At 39.8% G+C, this 16881-nt stretch overlaps 1 protein-coding gene across 7 annotated transcripts in view; it reads left to right on the top strand.

The window, feature by feature from the left end:
• EPHA7 (EPH receptor A7) overlaps window positions 1–16881 on the top strand; it is a 236980-nt gene that overhangs the window by 84856 nt on the left and 135243 nt on the right. For all 7 annotated transcript variants that reach the window (XM_073675719.1, XM_073675721.1, XM_073675717.1 and 4 more), the window contains exons 4-5: window positions 6804–6959; window positions 10404–10739. In XM_073675719.1, coding sequence (XP_073531820.1) covers window positions 6804–6959; window positions 10404–10739 — 492 coding nt within the window. The remainder of the gene's footprint in view (window positions 1–6803; window positions 6960–10403; window positions 10740–16881) is intronic.

Below are 16881 nucleotides of genomic sequence, written 5' to 3'. Positions count from 1 at the left end.
CAGGTAACTATTACTGTGCAGAATTATTAGGCAACTTAATAAAAACCAAATATAATCCCATCTCACTTGTTTATTTTCACCAGGTAAACCAATATCAGTGCACAAAATTTAGAAATAAACATTTCTGACATGCAAAAACAAAAAAAATTAGTGATCAATATAGCCACCTTTCTTTATGATGACACTCAACAGCCTTCCATCCATAGATTCTGTCAGTTGCTTGATCTGTTTTCGATCAACATTGCGTGCAGCAGCCGCCACAGCCTCCCAGTCACTGTTCCGAGAGGTGTACTGTTTTCCCTCCCTGTAGATCTCACATTTTATGATGGACCACAGGTTCTCTATGGGGTTCAGATCAGGTGAACAAGGGGGTCATGTCATTATTTTTTCATCTTTTAGACCTTTAATGGCCAGCCACGCTGTGGAGTAGTTGGATGCATGTGATGGAGCATTGCCCTGCATGAAAATCATGTTTTTCTTGAACGATACCGACTTCTTCCCGTACCACTGCTTGAGGAAGTTGTCTTCCAGAAACTGGCAGTAGGTCTGGGAGTTGAGCTTCACTCCATCCTCAACCCGAAAAGGTCCCACAAGTTCATCTTTGATGATACCAGCCCATACCAGTACCCCACCTCCACCTTGCTGGCATCTGAGTCGGAGTGGAGCTCTCTGCCCTTTACTGATCCAGCCTCTGGCCCATCAAGAGTCACTCTCATTTCATCAGTCCATAAAACCTTTGAAAAATGAGTCATAAGATATTTCTTGGCCCATTCTTGACGTTTTATCTTATGTTTTTTGTTCAAAGGTGGTCGTTTTTCAGCCTTCCTAACCTTGGCCATGTCCCTGAGTATCGCACACCTTGTGCTTTTTGATACTCCAGTAATGTTGCAGCTCTGAAATATGGCAAAACTGGTGGTGAATGGCATCTTGGCAGCTTCACGCTTGATTTTCCTCAATTCATGGGCAGTTATTTTGCGCCTTTTTTGGCCAACACGCTTCTTGCGACCCTGTTAGCTATTTGCCATGAAACGCTTGATTGTTCGGTGATCACACTTCAAAAGTTTGGAAATTTCAAGACTGCTGCATCCCTCTGCAAGACATCTCACAATTTTGGACTTTTCAGAGCCTGTCAAATCTCTCTTCTGACCCATTTTGCCAAAGGAAAGGAAGTTGCCTAATAATTAAACACACCTTATATAGGGTGTTGATGTCATTAGTCAACACCCCTCCTCATTACAGAGATGCACATCACCAGGTTTACTTAATTGGTAGTTGGCTCTCAAGCCTATGCAGCTTGGAGTAGGACAACATGTATAAAAAGTATCATGTGATCAAAATACTCAATTGCCTAATAATTCTGCACACAGTGTATGTAAATTAGCTGTTCAGGACAATGGGCCGGACACTGACCTGTTTGAGAATCTGCCTCCAGAGCTTATTTAGTTACTAGTGTGAGACATGTAACTAATACAGTACAGTAGAACTGTACTTGCCATTATTACCAACACGTTAGCAGCTGCAGCTCTCACAGCTCTGCTGTATTTCAACACTGGCTTTGTGTAAGATGGAAGCTGAAGCTTAGAGGAACCTGCAGATATGTCAGGTATAATCACACACAGCTCTGCAGTGAGATCAGGAGAGCAGAGAGCGGCCATTACACATCACACTGGTAACACCTCTTTCATTCTCACATAAGCTCTGCAGGCAGATTCTCAGGGAGATCTGTGTACGGCTGTAAACATTAACAGCTCAATTACTTATAAGAAAAACGTGGACTTCTCTGGAATAAGACATCAGATCACAGATATCAAGGTATCATTTTATTCAGCGTCCTATGACCTACCTGCCCATATAGACGGCTTAGGAGGGTTGATCCTACTGACAGATTTCCTTTAAAGGGATCTGTTATTACACCACATTGCCTTTTACTGAATAAGTACCCATCTGTTTGTGACTTGTAGTACTTTGGCTGATATCTGTAGCACATTGATGGCCTTTGATCTCCTCTTTCTACCAGATTTGGTGATAAACAAAATATCAAAGTATAATGGCTGAATGAAAAAAGGAAAATTAAATATACTTTGAACGTTGTAGGGTGGGAAATTTTCTCCTTTTAAGGACAGCATTTTCATTCCATCTTCATTGCTGTTTTTCATTTTGGATTATTAAGCAGTGAATATATGAAAACCTCCAGAGACCACATAGTAATATTTGTTGTGTTAACATCTTAATCAAAAATATAATAAAAGCTAAATGGCTCTGCTTCTCCAACTGCAGCTCCACTGCATACTTTTCACATGACTCGAGTCCCTTTACCACAGTTCTAACAATAGATTTTCTTTGTTATAGAAGACTAAAGAAGGAGAATTATTTATTCCATGTATTTTTTCACTTGTTTGACCAGCTGGTGTAACTAAGGATAATATAGATGTTGTACTTGTCCTGATCCTATAATGGGATGAATAAGGGTTGCAGACATGAGGCTTCTACAGCATCCATAAATTATTACACATATATTTATACCTTGATCATAAGACGACCCCTCTTTCTTCAAATTATGGGTCCCTGTACATCTAATTGTAAGAGTCATAGTGCTATCAGTAATCAGATACTATCATTAAGGAAACAGATACGTAAATGCAGTAAGAATTTTTAAAACCGTTTCACAGCAAAAATCTCTTCTAAACATCTGCATGAAAGGGCTCGTTCAGAACGACTGCTGTCCATAAAAAAAACGGACAGCACTCGAACTAATGTTATTTAATAGGGTTGTACAGATGATCTATTTTTATCTCTGACCAATTCTGCGTGTGAGAAAAAACACAGCATGCACCCATAGACTCATCCATTCAAGTCTATGGGTGCGCAAAAAAATATTGGACGCCATATTTCACAGTACACATTTTTTTTTGGATATATTGCAATGCTGAAGCATAAATAACTAAAGGGTCCCGTAAATGATTAATACATGCTTCTGTAAAAAAAACAACAAAAAAAACACGGATTCCATATAGATGGATATATAGATAGGTGTAACTGGTTTGTCATGTGTGACAGACAGTCGCTCTGGAGCCAGCTGCAGAAGGTCACTGCGCTTAGCATTGCAGACGCCTTCTTGATCCTCTCATCTCTTTAGTGTTGTTAGATCCTTCTTCCTTTAGGACCCAGCAGCTACCTCCACCTTCTGCTGCTGATTGACGCACCCTTGCTTGATAGTTAAAAAAGTTGTCCACTACTTTTACATTGATACCCTATCCGTCAGATAGGGCATCAGTTTATGATCGACCGGGGTCCCGCACGTGGCACCCCCGCCCATCAGCCATCATCGGTGCCAGCCGGAAGTTCTCGCCTGTGGGGCTCCGCCGTCAAGTGCTAGTGGCCGCCGTGGTGTAGTGCACATCAGCCTCCTATTCAATTGAATGGGAGGCAGATATGCAGTACACCACGGCGGTCACTACCACTGGACGGCAGAGCCCCGCAGGTGAGCACTTCCGGCCGGTGGCTGCCGCCGGCGGCATTGATAACGGCTGTTCGGCATCAATGTGAAAGTAGTGGACAACCCCTTTAAAAACTCTCAGTTTCTCCAGAGAGGCACCGGTGATAGTTCTATGTACCTCTGTGTTGGCTTGGAGCACTAGCAGTTGACTAGTTTCTTCTCTGGTGCCCTTGGAGGACAGTTGGCATTATCTCTCTGGTGTCTGCTCAAGCTAAGCGTATCCTCTTTGTTTGTCTACCTTGTTGTCTTTAGTTTGTAGTGGGGCTTGACTAGTGCTCACCCTGTCCCCTCCCTATCTAGGGCCAAGCACTAGTGACATTCAGGGCTTAGGTTCCTGCTCAGCGATAGGTGTGGAACCTATATAGAGATGGTAGGGTAGGCAGGGTGATATTAGATCTGCCTAGGGGGTCTCCACTCCCCCTTTCAGTAGTGTTTGGGCTTCCTTCCCTTCGTGTTGCACATAGTCTTTCCCTCACGTTGCGTGACTACAGGTGAGAAAAAAATTGTGCATTCTGGCTTTTAGGATTGCTACTCCCTATAGGTGGCACTAGAGTTCTACTGCTCTTCCTCTCTGAGCAGACAATTTTCATTCTGGCTGAAACTGACATTTTTTTCTATGGCAATAGGCATTTTCAGGAGGATGTGCTTGGGATATTTCCAATACCCATTCATATGCACGGGACGTCTGACCAATTCTCTACTTGCACATCATATTACACGACATTTATTTTTGCATTATAAATAGCATAATTATAAAAAAAAATCAGCTAAAGCCGTTAGGATTGAATGGAGTCTAAGAACATTTTATTAAAATGCAGTTTTTTTTTATTTTCTATATTTTCTACTGCTTCCCCCACCGCTCTCCAATTCATCAAAAGACTAGTGTGGCTCTATGGACAGATATAGCACATAATTTTGTGACCCCTACATGCCTTCCCAGAGAGCATTTTCATACCAAATAACAGATCACAGGGGATTTCTTTTACAGCCTCATAATTGTCTATGCACAGATTCATTGCTGTAATTATGGCTAGAAAAACTCATTAACACTAAATACAATAATTTATATTCTTTTATACAAATTAATGTTGTAATTAATATAATAGCTAAAGAATTCAGACTGTTCTGTGCAGTTCCAGATTGTTATTGACCGAAGACCCTTCCTACTGTGTTGTCAGGGCCACCCTCTTCAGATGGAGGGACAGAGCCTTGCTGCAAACCTCTTCTACCTCCTTTGTCACTGTGCTTTCCTGAAGAGTTGCACAATCATGCAGGCTCATATCCATCAAGCGAAGGCGAAAAGAGTCAGTCCTGCACAATAAGCATACTTTTTTTCTAGTCCTGGGGTATGGAATGATGTAGGCCACACATTGATCTGTTGACCTTTTTGTTTAATAAACTTTTTTTTAGCTAATAACATTAATTGTATCTAAGTAGAACTATTTTATAACATTGCTTGCTTAAAGGGAACTGTCAGCCGATTTTTGCTATATAATCTGAAGACCGCAGGAGATAGGGGCTGAAACAAAGATTTCAAGGATGTGTCACTTATCAGGCTATGTGCTATTTACTTATAATGAAGGGTTTATCACCTGGAGGTTATCACTGCTAGGGCTGGTCCTGATATGCCAGCTAGTCCGACAATGCCACCTCCTGTGATAAGCAGCTCACTGTCAATAGACAATGTACACAGAAAGCTGTGTTGTGGGAGGGGTTAGCTTTCTGAGCTCTGCTACATCTAAAAACTAATTGTGTCACAGCTGCTGCACCCAGAAAACTAAGTGATACGTAACTGGAATCAGGGTCTCTGCCCCTACATTATGCTGCTCTCAGATGAGGTAACAAAAACCTGCTGTCAGATTCCCTTTAAGGCTATGTGCCCACGATGCAGAAATGCTCAGGATTTTTTCCTGAGCGTTTCTGCATCTCCCTGGCAGAAAAAACGCATGCGGATTGTACATGCGGATTGTACATGCGTTTTCCTGCCAGGGACATGCGGATATGAAGCGTTCTTCACTTGCATTTCCGCATGCGGGTTGTCAAGCGCTTTCCAAACGATTTTAGCATCACTTGGAAAAGTGCTTGACAACTTGGTCACACAATATAAATCCATGCAAACGGCATGGATTTATATACTGTGACCGAAAGAATGGTAAAAAATAAATATATACTTACCCTCTGATGGCCCCCGGTGTCCTGCTTCACTCCGTTCTCCCTTGCCGGCAGCAGTACACTGAAGGACCTGCCGACGTCGAAATAATTGGTAGTGCTGCGTTTTTTTCCGCAATGAGAATCCGCAGCGTAAATTTCCGCAGCATGTGCAAAGCACATGCGGATTATCATTGGGAACATGGCAGGCCTTCTACCAAGCGTTTTTTAAGCGTTTCTGCAGTGGAATTGCCGCTGCGGAAACGCTTAAAAAATGCATCGTGGGCACACAGCCTAATACAGGCCAGTGATAGTTGTATAGATGGGAGCTGAATATTAGCAGTCGGTCATTTCACAGATACAATGTAGTATTATGCATAACGAGAATGTCCACAGATTAACTTCAGGGTTCATGTTTAAAGGGGTTGTTCACCTTTGGGGATTTTTTTTCACTTAAATGCAAGTCTGTATTATTCTTTGGAGGGGAGTAGGAGGCTAAAAATAATTTTTGTACTTAATTAAAAATTTTGCACCATTTTCCTTCTATAGCCTCTGTGTAGCACTGGTTATTGTGTGCTGCAGAATGAGTTAAATAAGAATGCGTCAGTGAGCTCAGTTTGGGAGAGTTTCTAGCTTTTATCTGTATTGTTTTGATCTTTTCTAAAAGTTGACAACCCCTTTGATTAATTAAATTTTGCTGCATGCAAGAATAATATTACATAGCTGTAAGGGGCAAAGGTTGTATGAGTCCTGTAGATCTTGTATAGCCACCAAGGGCAGATTTCTAGGGGCTCCGGCTTCCTGGCTCCTGTGGTTTGTCTAGTGTTGCTTTCTCTCACTACAAATATAGTAAATTATTTTAAAATAACGACTACCTTTTATTTATAAGGACATTTTGGTCTTTCATGCAGCTATTGAAGGCTATCATCTACTGCAAAATGCTGGCAAAAAGATTTCGACAAGCACCATTCAGATGAACAGAACAGTAGCAGAATTGGGATGTAAATTTAGATAAAATATTTCTGCATGTTCTGACATCCTAATTATAAATTGATTTCTGTGATATTTGCTTTGAATGACATTTATACATGTTCAAAAAAATCTTTATGTAGCTATAAATATGTGTAAGTAAACATTTTCTTCTATCTCCCCTTTATAGCTTGTGGCCGTGGCTTCTATAAATCCTCATCTCAAGACTTGCAGTGCTCTCGATGCCCAGCGCATAGCTTCTCTGACAGGGAAGGCTCATCTCGTTGTGACTGTGAAGATGGTTATTACAGAGCCCATTCTGATCCATCATATATCGCATGTACAAGTGAGTTCATCATTAATATCACATTGCTTAATCAACCCGAAAGTTGTCATACATAATTTGGCATCCCATATCTAAAAATTGCAAGTCTTCATTTATGTTAAATATTAACTAATGAAAGCTGCTGCAGTGACAGGGTAGCCAAAGAGCAAAGGAAATACAATTTCACTCATAATATATGTGTGCAAACAGTGGAGAAGGCTGCATTCTGTACAGTGGGCCATACTGTCCTGATCATTTGTTTTTGTGTTCCCAACTTCTGCATGATGCCCAGTGCTTCCAAAACTGTTCGGGGGACTTTACATTAAAGTACTCATTTTGGCACTTAAGTTGTGTAATTTGTAATCTGTGCACATTATCATCATCTGGAATCATAGTTTTCATTCGATAAATCTGCCATGATGACTTTTTTGTGGGTATTTGGTTACCCCTTGTGCTGCAGAAGTTTTATTGTCCATTGAATGTGGAGATAAGTGACACTAGGAATTTTGTTTTTGGCTTTATGGTGCCAATGCACCTTAAATAACTTTTCATCTGAATGTTCTCTCGACTGTCAGCTATTACTAAACATTGCTTCTGTATTTCTAGCTGATATTTAGGATCCCTTAAGCCCTTCGCGACCTATGACGTATAGGTATGTCATAGATCGTGTCCCTCCTTTTGGTGCGGGCTCCGGCGCTGAGCCCACATCTTTCCCAGCACATGGTGCTGATTTGATCACCTCTCATGTGCCCCTAACAGCCGCAGGTGGAATGTCAATCCACCCGCGGCTGTTAACATGTTTAATGGCGAGTCAATCTCTGACAGCGACATTTACCTCTCGCAAACCGGATGCGCATCACAAACCCCGGGCATCGGCACCCCTGTGACATGATCGCAGGGTGCCGATAGATTGGAATGACAGCCGGGGGTCTGCAGAAGACCCCTGTGCTTGTCATTGCAGATCTCTTATGAAATTCTCACAAGATGTCGGTAGCAACCCATCCAATCCACACAGGCAAAGATATCAAACCATAGATGTCCATAAATTCTGTGTAATTATGAGAAATAACACAGGAAAAAAGTATTGAACACATGAAGAAAGAGCAAAAAGCCATGGAAAGTCATGACACCAGCTGAAATCTATCAGTAATTAGAAAGCAATCCTGCCAGTTAGTGAAAAATAATATCAGCTGGTTCAACTGATGACTTATAAAAAAGTACCTCATTACCAAGGTGCCACACAAGAAATATCTAATGATGGGTAAAACCAGTGAGCAGTCTCAAGACCTTGGCAACCTTATTGTTGCAAGACATACTGATGGCATTGGTTACAGAAGAATTTCTAAACTACTAAAGGTTCCAGTGAGCATTGTTGGGGCCATAATCCGGAAGTGGAAAGAATATAATTTGACCATAAACCGGCAATGACCAGATGCTGCCCGCAAGATTTCAGACAGAGGAGTGAAAAGAACTATCAGAAGAGTTGTCCAAGAGTGAAGGACCACCTGTGGAAAGACCTGAAATCAGCAAGTACAATTGTTTCAAAGAAAACTATAAGTAATTCACTCAACCTCAATGGCCTGTATGCACGCTCACCACGTAAGACTCCATTGCTGAACATAAAGCATGTTCAAGTGTTTATAGTTTTCTCAACAACATTTAGACAAGCATGTGATATACTGGGAGAATATAGCCTGGTGAAATGAGACCAAAATTTAACTCTTTGAATGCATAATACACACCATGTTTTGAAGCCAAAAGAAACTGCATATCATCCCAAAAACACCATACCAACAGTGAAGTTTGGAGGTGGGAACATCATAGTGTGGGGCTGTTTTTCAGCTTATGGCACTGGCAAACTTAATTGAAGGAAAGATGAATAGACAAATGTACCGAGACATTCTTGATAAAATTCTGCTGCCATCTACCAGGATAATGAAGATGAAACAAGGGTGGACATTTCAGCATGATAATGATCCCAGAGGAGCCAAGGAAGCTCTCAATTGGTTTTAGAGAAATAAAATAAAGCTGCTAGAATGGCCCAGCCAATCACCTGACCTAAATCCAATAGAAAATTTATGAAAGAAACTAAAGCTCAGATTTCATAGAAGGAGCCCATGGAACCTTCAGGATTTGAAGAGTGTTTGTGCGGCAGAATGGGCCAAAATCACACCCGAGCAATGCATGCGACTAGTTTCTCCATACAGGAGGCATCTTGAAGATGTCATTTCTGACAAAGGCTTTTGTACAAAATATTAAAGAAATTTTAGTAAGCGTGTTCAATACTTTTTCCCTGTGTCAGTACTCATTATTATTACGCATAATTTATTGGTTGATTTCTTTGCCTGTGTGGATTGGATGGGTTATTACTGACATCTAGAGAGGATTTCATGTCAATAGCACCTTTAGAAATATATTTACTTAGAAAATTGGTGACGTGTTTAATATTTATTTCACCCCAAGTATATAATAAATTGACCAATTGTCATCCAGCAAAAGCCAATATTTTTCATCTGTATTGTCACCCGCTGTATATATACAGCAATACATAAAACGGTGGTGTTAACATAGCTTTTTTATGTTCTGAGACTTTCACCTTTGCAACACTGGCCGTTTCACTATGTTAGATGAGGCACAGACCGTTTGTGCAAATGAAGAGGTTTTAGATCGTTTTCTGGACTATTTACAGCATTTCTATTACACCAACTTTGTGCCTGTCATTCAGGTTGGCTCTATTTGTCTAAAAAACACAATTTTTTTTTATACTTTTTCGTTTCACGTTGTGATGTGTTATTGCCCTTTTTGAATAATTTGACGTGTGGAGATTGCAAAATATTGAATTATGTCGATAAAAAGAGGAAACCTTCTCCGAAGTTTGGATCCATATCAGTAGCAGTAGGCATGGTTCCTCTTTTTTATTACACAAAATATCTTTTGAATATAACTTTTTTACAAACCTCACCATTGGTAGAGTCTTATCTCCATAAACATATTTCAACTATGTGAGATCAGTAGGCATTTTTCTCCCAGTTCGTTCAATTTTTGTACAACTGACTCTAGTGGTATCAATATCTTTTTAGGTAGATCAGTCATATACAATAAATACAAAAATGAAATAAACAAACCACCACACAGATTATTTTAGCAAAATAAAAGGATTAACATTCAATTACAGTGGAAATGAAATAAAGGGATTTCTCCCCTATAGTGAGCAATTTTCAACTTCATCTGAAAGTTAGAACTGAAATCTAAAAGTACAATAGTAAAAAAATTAAAAGTTTGTCTTATTTTATTTCAAATTAACCTTTAAGGCTCTCCTTTCAAAATTAGTAGATCTAAGCAAAACCCACCTTTCACATATCATCACATGTACAAAACGCATGAAGTGACGTTATTGTACATGTAAAAAGGACATTAATAATAATTTGTTTAATAGTTTGTATTTTCATTTTTTCTTTTTTAAAGGACCACCTTCAGCTCCACAGAATCTCATTTACAACATCAACCAGACAACAGTCAGCCTGGAATGGAGTCCTCCAGCGGATAATGGTGGAAGGAATGATGTCTCCTATCGAGTTATATGCAAAAGATGCAGCTGGGAGCAGGGGGAATGTGTACCCTGTGGGAATACTGTGGGATACGTGCCTCAGCAAAGTGGATTAATAGATACTTACATTACTATTGTGGACCTTCTTGCACACGCCAACTACACCTTTGAAGTTGAAGCTGTAAATGGGGTTTCTGACCTAAGCCGTTCACAAAGACTATTTGCTGCAGTCAGTATTACCACTGGTCAAGCTGGTAAGTAATATTTCTGTAAGGTATAATTTACATGATGGCTAAAAATTGCTAATTAAGCAATTAATTTCTCAGTAGATTCCTTTTCAGTCATCGCTGTATGTAGCACAGTGAGCAGAGTGACAGAATAATTGACAGCCTTCCCTTTATCACTGTACATACAGATATCATTGTCGATCACTGATTAGGACCACCCACTGCACTCCTAAGCCCATTGTAAGCAGGGATTTAAATGACTAAAATGCAAGGTATAATGAACCTTTTCCCACAAAACTATATCTCAATCTATTATCTTCTACTGCTCTATAGTGTGACCAAGTTGTCAAGCACTTTCCACGTGATGCTAAAATCGCTTAGAAAGCGCTTGATAACCCGCATGCAGAAATGCAAGTGAAGAAAACTATTTTTTGCATTCTGTATATTTAATGTGTTTGGTTTCCTTTAAGTACATTATTTCTAAATTGTTTAAATGGAACCTGTCAGGTCCCCCGTTGCCCCAGAACCACCAGCAGTTGGGTCTGCATAAATAAGCACCCTACCTAACAGTCCATGTATTATTCCACACATAAAGAGATTTTTAGAAAAAAGTATTTGTAAAGTCCGTTTTTGATATGTAAATGAGGCCTTTGACTAGTGGATGGGGCGTTAGTGTCCCCAGACATGTCGGCCCACTTAGCATCATAGCGAAAATAATGATAATAATAACTAATGTGAACGGGAGCCAACTAAAAAAGTTCAAACTATAAAAAAAAGGTCAAAGTTTCCTCCTAAATTGCTAAAAGTGATTGCTCTAAGACATTGAAACTGCATTACTGCAATAGAAACATAGGAAAGTAGTACAAAATGTACGCATGAAATATTTCAACATTTTTTTCTGTAATATTAATATGAAAAATTACAGTAAAGGAAGGTGCTTAGCGCATAGATTGGCCAATATATGTGTGCCCAACAGCCAGCGTCAAGGTGTCCTTCATTGTTGGGTCCCTGTCCTTCTCTGTCACCTCTCTTGGGCTGAAATGAAAGCTTACAACTTATGGGTCAGGATTGAACCAGCTAACTACTTAAAATCACCTGAGGCCCATGTGGGCGTGATAACATGACTTACAAGTGCCAGTGTCATCGCCAGCACTATACATACCTCCCGCATGCGCGCGACTGCTTTCCCTCACTGTATTGACCCCCTTAAGCCATTTATACATGTGCCGGCTTCAGAGGGGTGTACTGCGCATGATTGGCAGTGCAGAAGATCATGTGCAGTGCGTCTTTCTGAAGCCGGCACGCGTACACCCTGCTTCAGAGGATCAATGCAGTGAGGGAAAGAAGCAGTGCACATGCGCGAGGTATGTATAGGGCTGGCGATGATGACAGCGTTCGTAAGTTATGTTATCACGCCCACAGGGGTGTGATAACATTCTAAGTGGGCTGACATGTCTAGGGACACTAATGCCCCATCGACTAGTCACAGGCCTCATTTACATATCATAAATAGACTTTAGAAATTCTTTTTCTAAAGTTCTGTTTGTGTGTGTAATGTAATATAGGGACTGTTAGGCAGAGTATTTAGCTATGTAGACACAACTGCTGGTGTTTCTGGGGGCACAGGGGACCTGCCAGGTTCCCTTTAAATGAGTGGTTTATTGTAATTTAAATTTGCAACCAGAGATGAATTGACATTAAGACCAGTTGGACATATCCGTGAAACATGGACCATTCTCGCATGAGAAGATCTGGACAGCCAGATCTGATCTAACGGTGTCATAGGCATATATGAAGTAGGTAGTTCATGTCAATGAATCAAGCTATCGGGCCAAGTCTTCCAATTAATTAATGGTCCGTTGGTTCACAGGTGTGTGAAAGTTGCCTAAGGGCTCGCTCACACTGGCGTATAACAAGGCCAAGTGCTCTCCGATGTTTTACCAGATAGCACTCGGCCCAATGTTATACTATGGGGCAGTGCAGATCTGTGATTATTTTCTCATGCCGATTCTGCATGAAAAAAGCAATCGCAGAATACTGCGAGCACATCCAATATTCGGATCACATGCACCCATACAAGTCTGTGGGTGTGTGTTAAACATTGGACTGCACTCGGATGCCAGCTGAGTGCACTCCGATGTACGCACACAGAGACAATGGAGGAGATGGAGAAATGAACTTCTCAGTCTTCTCTGCACATGTGATACTATTCACCCATGCGAGAAAATCAGATCACAGTAAACTGACACTTGGATCAGACTCTGAAAGAGTTTGAGCCGAGTGTCATTAGCATAACCTGCCTGATTCTCACATGAGAGAATATACCCCAGTGTGAGCGAACCCTAATACTGAGTGACACAATACACAAAGCAATGTTACAGGCTAAAATTGTGATCTTGAGCAATTGGCAGTGCTTCATCAGAATTGTTTGTTGAAGAATATTTGTCTTTTGAATTTGTTTTGGAGAATAATATAAAATTTTTTTCATGTTGTTACATGAAAAAAAATCACAGGATCTAAATATACCTATTCTTACGATAGTTGTATATGGAAGTGGCTCTCTTAGCTTGCACCTGTTCACACCTGTTTTTCTTTTGGAAGTGACGGTCAGTCTTTGATATACTTATGACCATGACCAGAATAAGCTGCCTTGCGTTACCTTAGTGAAACACATCATGTTACTTGGAATATTACATAACTACGTAATGTTTCCCCTTCTTACACACGTCAGGATCATTTTAGAAGTCTGTGTAGTACAACAATATCCTCATTTCACGAGTAAAGTTTTTTTCCCACTAGTATAAGTGATGACATATTCTAGCTGTATCCCATCACTTTCTGATTGTGAGGGTACATGGAAATAAAGGAGCCAGAGCGCTAGTTCAGTGCTGCTACAGAATTTACCTGCACGGTAATGCTCCCCCCACTGCAGCATAGCCCCATTCAATTGAATGGAGGTATTTTGGCAAGGTAGATGATGGGTTTTGGCAATGTGTTGGAATAAAGCCATTTAATGCTCATTTCAGTTGTTCGTGAGGATTTTTATTTTTTAGAAGCCTATCTCCTTCCGATCAAGAAGCGATGGCATATCCCTACTACATATGGTGTCTACAACATTGCATGGGAACAACATGCATAAACATATGCAATATATAAAGGGCCTGTGTGTGGACCAGATTTTATTTTATTTCTCCGGATATATTTTTGTTTGGTTAACTTGAAATAAGCTTTTGTTTTTTTGACTTTTTTCCAATAGTGTTGTCCACTAGCTATTTCATTGCTTTCTCACTTAAACGTAAAGTTAAGCAAGGTAAAAGCACAAAACATCCCACTGGTATTGTGCATTACTATGCTTTTCAGATTTTTTTTTCTTATTTCAATGCTTTTCCTTTCAGTAGTCATTTGAAATAACAAGCCAGCCGTATTTTTTTTAAAAGTTCTGTCTACCTTTGAACTCTCGCTCAATCATTCCTTACCAGCATCATCGCCTCACTTTTAATAGTGGCTGTTTTGGGTATTTTAGCTTGGTTCTATTCACTTGAACGGGATAAAGTATCCTTGATTTTTAAGACCAGACATAGCTTCTGCTACAAATGTTCAACTGTACAAGGTAAACATTAAAAGGTATTGTGCCCTTGCCCCTTCAAATATACTGACCTGAAATTGCTGACCTATACTAAAAACAGGCCATCAGTTTTGTATTTCAGAATAATCAACTTTAAATTATACTGGTTCTAAGTTACCTTTTATAATGTGGTCCAGAACACTGGCATTGGTGTGGGTCACAGCATTGGTTGACCAAAATGATATAGTCTGCAGGGTACAAAATTTGACTCACCCCAGACACCGCTATCAAATAATTGGTGCCAGCAAACACTGTTTCTTAGAACCATGTTATTGGTGCGCTCTATGCAGAGCATTGCAGAATAGATAAGTTTGTCATTGGCTGCTACACTGTTTATGTGCAGCAAAAGATGACAAGCTGAGCAAACGCAGGATTGAATCATGTGCAGTGCACACAATTCAATACGATCTTCCTTAAATAGGGTTATGTCTAGGGATAGGGTTAGCATTCAGGCTAAGGTTAGGGTTATGGCTAGGTTTAGGGCTAGATATAATGTTAATAGTAGGGATAGGGCTAGTGTAATAAAGTAGTTACATTTTGAAAAATGTAATAAAATATTGAACATATTTTATCAATATACATCATTTAATTATTTTAAATTTGTTGTTGGATTTCTACAAAAACAACTTGTCAAAGAATAAACTAAATATATTAGCATGTTCTTCAAATATAAATTCATATCCTTGAGGGATTAGGGGTTTAATACTAAACTGGTGTAAGGGACTTAGGAAGTGCTAACGGTCCATAGGTTAGGGGCAAAAAAACATGCCTTGCCCCATGTACTGGTAACCCATACTGCGCCACTGGTCAAGAACTGCAATTCTGTCAGTCACCACTGGAAAAAGTCAATAGCCTTGCTGACACACAAACTAACAGATGAGCTAAACTCTTTTAACATAGTAGAATAATTAGGTTTTTTATATAGGATTTCTTGACAGTCTGAATTAAAAATCCCGAAATTAAAATCACCAACGCAAGCTGGTGTATATGAGAACAGTGCTATTCACCAGGGTATAATTCTGCTCAGATGGAGTAGCAGGTTTTTTTTTTAACATCCATGAGCTATGGATATGCATATAGATCCCTGTGTATGTATTTTTCATCCATGGACAAGCTGTATATAGGCAAACGTTTCCCTCTTGTAGATGCTCGGATTGAGAGTGGCGCTTGGGGAGCGAGTTGGAGCGAGCAATAGATTACAAAGTATGAGCATGTTATATGCTCTGTTTAATAAAAGTCATCGACCTTGCCCCAGAGAAGCCATTAAATGTAATGTGCTATAGCTGAACTCCACCTTCTTTATTCCCTTCCTGGTGAAAGTAAAGCCACAATTTCTGGTTTGATCAACTTTAAATTATGTGTAAATATAAAATTGACAGCTTTCTCTCATGCATGACCGCGAGAGTGCTGACATTCTGAAAATAAGATTACATTTGTAGTGATAATTATAATGTTCTTTATATGCATAAGAGCCTGTGCTAAAAATATTAATTGGTGGCTGATTGCAGCTGAGCATCACATAAAATACCGTCATAATTATATTTGTTTCATTTGTGCCTAGATACAGAAATGTGATGTGGAAAGGCAGCTAGTGAAATGGAGCATAGCCATCTATAAAAACATCTGTACTAATCTAACAATGCAGTAAATTATATCTACAAGCAAAGACATTGATCCAGATGGATCATTAACAGCTTTAAACAACTGATCCAAGTAATAGGGGTAAATGGGAGAACATAATCAAGAACTAAGTTTTCAGATACATCGCTTGCAAGTGCAGAAACATTTCTTTTCAGCTAGTAGTAATTATTTATATTTTTGATGAATTAACCAGTAGCACATAGTGGGAACAAATAAAAGAAAATAGCTCAATCGCGGGGAATGTAGAAGCCAAGCAATGTCTATTCCGTTTACCAGAGGGTCAGGCTCTGGGGAGGAGGTAATTGCTGCTAGCCAGTAAATTTAATCGGGGATGAGCTGGAAAGGATGATGTATGTCCTGTAGCAAAGTATCTGACAAGGGATATTTGTGCAAATCTGCTATTCCTGCCTGGTCAGTAAGACAAGGACAAAAGAAGGATATATTTAAAAGGAAAACAACCATGACATTCCTACATCCGGATAATTAAAGTGACCCTTGAGACTCCCCCTTTATAAGGCTTATTTGCTTCAGTATATGCCTGTGTTTTTTTTTGATTTAGTAGTTTTCACTTTAGAATTATTCTGCCCATGCTGTAATATAAATCAACTCTGCATACGCTGATTTAATGGTAAGCAAGTGGTTTCTGTACACAGCTGCTTGAGAGGAGATTGAACCCATGATGAGACTGTAGGTGTGTCTCAGACTACTGTAGACCTCCAATAGAGGCTGTCCCTATACTATAGTCATAGATTACAGCTCTGCCATAGTGGAGCTGAGCTAGAAATCCGCCGAAGAGCAAGCAGTAAGGAAAATGCCAATTAAGCCGCACCTACGGGACCGAATTTTTTATTCTTTTTTTCTTTTGATTGGATATTGGCATTATCGTGCAATCATACAGAAGAA

The sequence above is a fragment of the Phyllobates terribilis genome, unplaced genomic scaffold (genome assembly GCF_046119375.1).
Source record: "Phyllobates terribilis strain yellow unplaced genomic scaffold, ASM4611937v1 Scaffold_3__8_contigs__length_932513732, whole genome shotgun sequence".
In the NCBI taxonomy this organism is placed as follows: Eukaryota; Metazoa; Chordata; class Amphibia; order Anura; family Dendrobatidae; genus Phyllobates; species Phyllobates terribilis.
Note: the sequence above shows the minus strand (reverse complement) of the source record. Positions and strands in the feature narration are given on the sequence as shown.